The following is a 4,328-nucleotide window of genomic DNA, read 5'->3' as shown; positions in this document are numbered from 1 at the left end:
TATACATTAAAATTGTTAGGTTCTAAGACCTTTAGGTTTAAATGTATTAGAACACTAATTTGTAATGTTGGCAAACCATGATCAAAACGTGTTAATCTTGTTTAGACTGCTCAAAGTATATGTGTCTTATGTAAAGTTGGAATCGAGTGCCCTGTAAAATTTACTGTGCAATTTTGCCTAGCTCAATTGTTCGAGAATTAGACTTGACCGATCGAAAGTCGCGCAGATTGTTTTTTCTGCAAAATTTTTCAACTTAGCCCAAGCCCGTTTTGTGTGTAGGGTTTTATGTTTTGCCCTAGGTATAAAAGGGAAAACCCTAGCACGCTTTTAGAGAGTTGCTGATTCTCTTTATGTTGTGTGTGTGAATCTCTTGTGAGATCTAGAGGTGTTTACCTTCACACATACTTAAGGTTATCAAGGATAAAAACTATGTCAAAAACTTGATGATTAATTCAATTACAGATTCAAGAGCTCAAAGATATACAAGCAGGAGTATTTGTGCTTGTTGGGAATCCAAGAAAGAAGTAGTCTGTGGACTTGGAGCTGTCACGTGGTCATGGTAATAAGTTTCCTACTCAAGGTAGCAATAGGATGTTAGTGGTCTAAATCGCTATTGTGTAAACTTCAATTATTTTATAGTGGATTCAGTTTTACCTTGAGGATAGCTAGGTTAAATCTTCCTCAGGTTTTTTACCGATTTGGTTTTCTTGAATCATCATATCATTGTGTTCTTTATTTTTCCGCTGCTTTGCATGATATGATATATTTGTGTTAACCTAGATTTGCTTAATTTACCTAAGTTAATCACTTGACTAAATAACTAAGTTAATCTGGTTGTGTTTAAAGGGTCTAAAAACGTACAAAAATCTTCCAAAAAAAAACTAGCATAATAACATCTAAAGTGTCTAATTATATCCTAGACTTATTGATCACATTAGATATATAACTATATAATATAAGTATCATTTATCCCTCTCAAGGTCAATACTCAAAGCAATGTTTGACCACCCAAAGATATCACAATGTACTCACAATTAACTCATCATCGTCAGACAATGCTATAACCTGCACCAACACAAGATAGTTGTCAAAACTCCATGCGCTATTCATCTTATCCATCTGGTCCATCTCCTTGTCCAGAGACTTATTGAACTAAAAAAGAAATAAGTTTTCCCTTTACTGGTCTCCACAAATTATACAACATTGTATTCTTAATTTTCCTCCACATTAAACATTCAATGTGTCAATAAGTTTGATATATATATATATATATATATATATATATATATATATATATATATATATATATATATATTGCATCCTTTTCAAGCTTACACCCTTAGTCAAACCTTTTTCTATCATTATCCTTTTTCAAAAATATAATAAATAAAGGGATGCTTTTAATTTGAAATATATCCAATTTATATCTAAATTAAATATTACAAATTTGAAAGTGTTCAAACAATTATGTCATTTAAAATTGTAAATGACATGACAATATATATAATGTTAGATTTAGAAAATAAAATTTAAATCATGAACAAACTCAAAGAGTGATAGGATTGAATTAAATTTTGAGTAAAGTTAGAAAGTCTAATTTATAATTTAACCTAAAAAAGTTGTAGAGGGAAATAAGTTATAACGTTTTTTCCTTTTCAAAATGACAAAATGGCTAAAAGAAAAGGATCTTTATGGTGGATTTCTCTTCCTCCTGTTTTGTTCCCGTCATTTAGTCAGAAATATGCACATAATTTTTTTGGTTTAGAATTTTAAGTAGTTGATAGCCATAATCCTTGTCTTAAGGAGAGAGAGAGAGAGAGAATGAATGATTTGAAATATTTATTAATTTTGTTGAAAAATGTGGATGAAATTCTAAATAAGAAGTGGTAGAAACAAGACATGCCAATATAAACATATCTTTTAAACCAAAATTTTGTCCTGAATGTTCAAATTTGGACAAAGTTTCAGACGGGGCATAGCTAGAAAATACCAAATGGCTCTTTCCAGTTAATGGAAAGAAGGAAGACTATTATGAACCTGTTGGCTGCCCCGTTGCTTTTTAGGTTAGAGCAGGTGGGATTGAGACCGCAAGTTAATTTTGTAGTTTAGCAAGACTGTTTATCATTACCCACCTGTGACCACAGCAATGGCTTGATTACTGCTCAATGAATTAGCTGGTTATGCTCTCATTCGCCAAGTCAATATATACAAGTGAAGTGAATCACATCCTTGTAACCTTGTACTGCAGAGAATGCTAGTGAAACTGCGGGGAATATTACTTTTAATTTCTAAATTATGGTAGGAATAGGATAAACGAGTATATAGAAGAATTAACGTATACGGAAGATATATTAATTTATGAAAGGTACATGCACGTTCCAATACAGAAATCCATCTATTTCACACTGCAATATCCAACATAGCGTAGATTCACAGTTTATTGTAGTTAATGTGAATACTGGTGTGACTATTGAGAGCAAAGCAGACTAAATTGTACGTTGCCAAAGACTTTAAACTATCTGTAGTACAATTCTTGCTAAATTCAGAAGCCCGGGCCACCGGAATTATGATAATTTGCTTCAATACCAAAAACAGATAACCAGTACAGTCAGGAGAGAATAATGACCCCCAGAACAATGGTTCTTTTCGTTCAACCCCAACATTCTCCAGCCACCCTCTCTCTCTCTCTCTCTCTCGCTTTGAATTACATCTTGCATCATCTTTCAAGCAAGGCTACAATCTCACTAACTGTAATAAGACCCTCTTTACATTTGAAACACACTCAACCCTTTATGCTATCTAGTATTGCGCTTATATCATGAAGCCCTTTGAAATTTCACTTAGCCTTAGTTCATTAGCTTCTTCTTCTTCTTCTTCTTCTTCAGATCACACAGATGCTGAGCCTCTCAATCTTTTCCCAAGTATGGACCAGAATTCTCTTCATCCACATTCATCGCTAAGCAATCTACCTAGCTGGCCTACTGTATCAATGGAAGAAAACCCTAAAGCATGCAGTGATGATAATGAGGATGTTACTGCGGCCTTAAACATTGGCCTTCCTAATCATTTGAGTGGTTCCATTGATGCAAATACAATGGAAACTGCAAACATAGCAGCTAATAATTATTGGATACCAACTCCCGAACAAATACATATTGGTTTCACTAATTTTTCTTGCCATGTCTGCTTCAAAACCTTCAACCGCTACAACAATCTTCAGGTGCAATTTTTATTTACTTTAAAAGCTAGATCTTCAGGTGCAATTCTTCTAATTTTCTCAAAAAAAAATTTCAACTTTTATCAACTTAAATTTTTATTTTTATTTTTTTTTTTCATTCAATGGCTTTTTAACTTTTGCTATATTTCAGTAAAAAAAAAAAAAACTTTTACCTATATTGAACCCAATCTTAATTCATAATTCAAATACCTCTTGTGGTGTTTGAATATTGGGGTTTGAACACCATCAAGCCGATAAAATTAGTGACAAATTAGAGATTTTTCTTATAAAACTAATATAGATTTTTGTGGTAGATGCACCTATGGGGGCATGGATCACAGTATCGAAGAGGGACAAATTCGTTGAAGGGAAGTCAACCACAACCCATGTTAGACATTCCGTGTTATTGTTGTGCTGAAGGGTGCAAGAACAACATAAGCCATCCAAGAGCAAAGCCTCTAAAAGATTTCCGAACTTTGCAAACCCATTTCAAAAGGAAGCATGGAGTGAAGCCCTTTGCATGTCGCAAGTGTGGGAAGCTCTTGGCTGTGAAAGGTGATTGGCGAACCCATGAGAAGAATTGTGGAAAGCGTTGGCTTTGTGTTTGCGGTTCTAACTTCAAGCATAAGAGATCTCTCAAGGACCACATCAAAGCATTTGGTTTTGGTCACAGCCCATGTCCTATTATACTTGAGGGTTTTGATGAGGTACTCAAGGATACTTCCCCTTTCATCTTTGTCTAGTATTGCTGGGCACGCTTAATTAATCTTCACCTATAATTGGATTAATCATCTATGCGTGAATTACGATCCTAATCAATCTATTTGAGCATCCATAATCAAATCTAATTTTTTTTTTAAGTTAGAACTACAACTTTTTTAATTTTATGAGAAGATTTGGAACTACAGTTTGATTTTTATTGTTTTACATATCCTATACTAAATGTACATTTAAGATTGATGTATGTATAAAATGTTGCATTTGAAAGCGTCAAATGTAGTTCAGATTGGTCAATTTGCTGCTACCTAGTAACTACCCAATTCTAGTTAGAGACGGAGCCATGTATTGGCCTTGGGGGGCGCCATGGCCCCTTCCAAAATTTTTAAAAATT

At 33.7% G+C, this 4,328-nt stretch overlaps 1 protein-coding gene across 1 annotated transcript; it reads left to right on the top strand.

Annotated features, from left to right (window-relative positions):
• Positions 1 to 2,818: 2,818 nt before the first annotated feature.
• On the top strand, positions 2,819 to 3,960 carry LOC142635711 (protein TRANSPARENT TESTA 1-like). The gene is made up of 2 exons (XM_075809828.1): positions 2,819 to 3,220; positions 3,532 to 3,960. Exons 1-2 carry the CDS (start codon positions 2,819 to 2,821, stop codon positions 3,958 to 3,960), a joined length of 831 nt encoding a protein of 276 aa, XP_075665943.1.
• The last annotated feature ends 368 nt before the right edge of the window (positions 3,961 to 4,328 follow it).

This window comes from Castanea sativa, chromosome 5 (genome assembly GCF_040712315.1).
Source record: "Castanea sativa cultivar Marrone di Chiusa Pesio chromosome 5, ASM4071231v1".
NCBI classification, from domain to species: domain Eukaryota; kingdom Viridiplantae; phylum Streptophyta; class Magnoliopsida; order Fagales; family Fagaceae; genus Castanea; species Castanea sativa.
The sequence above is the reverse complement of the archived record's forward strand: the minus strand, read 5'-3'. Positions and strand labels throughout refer to the sequence as shown.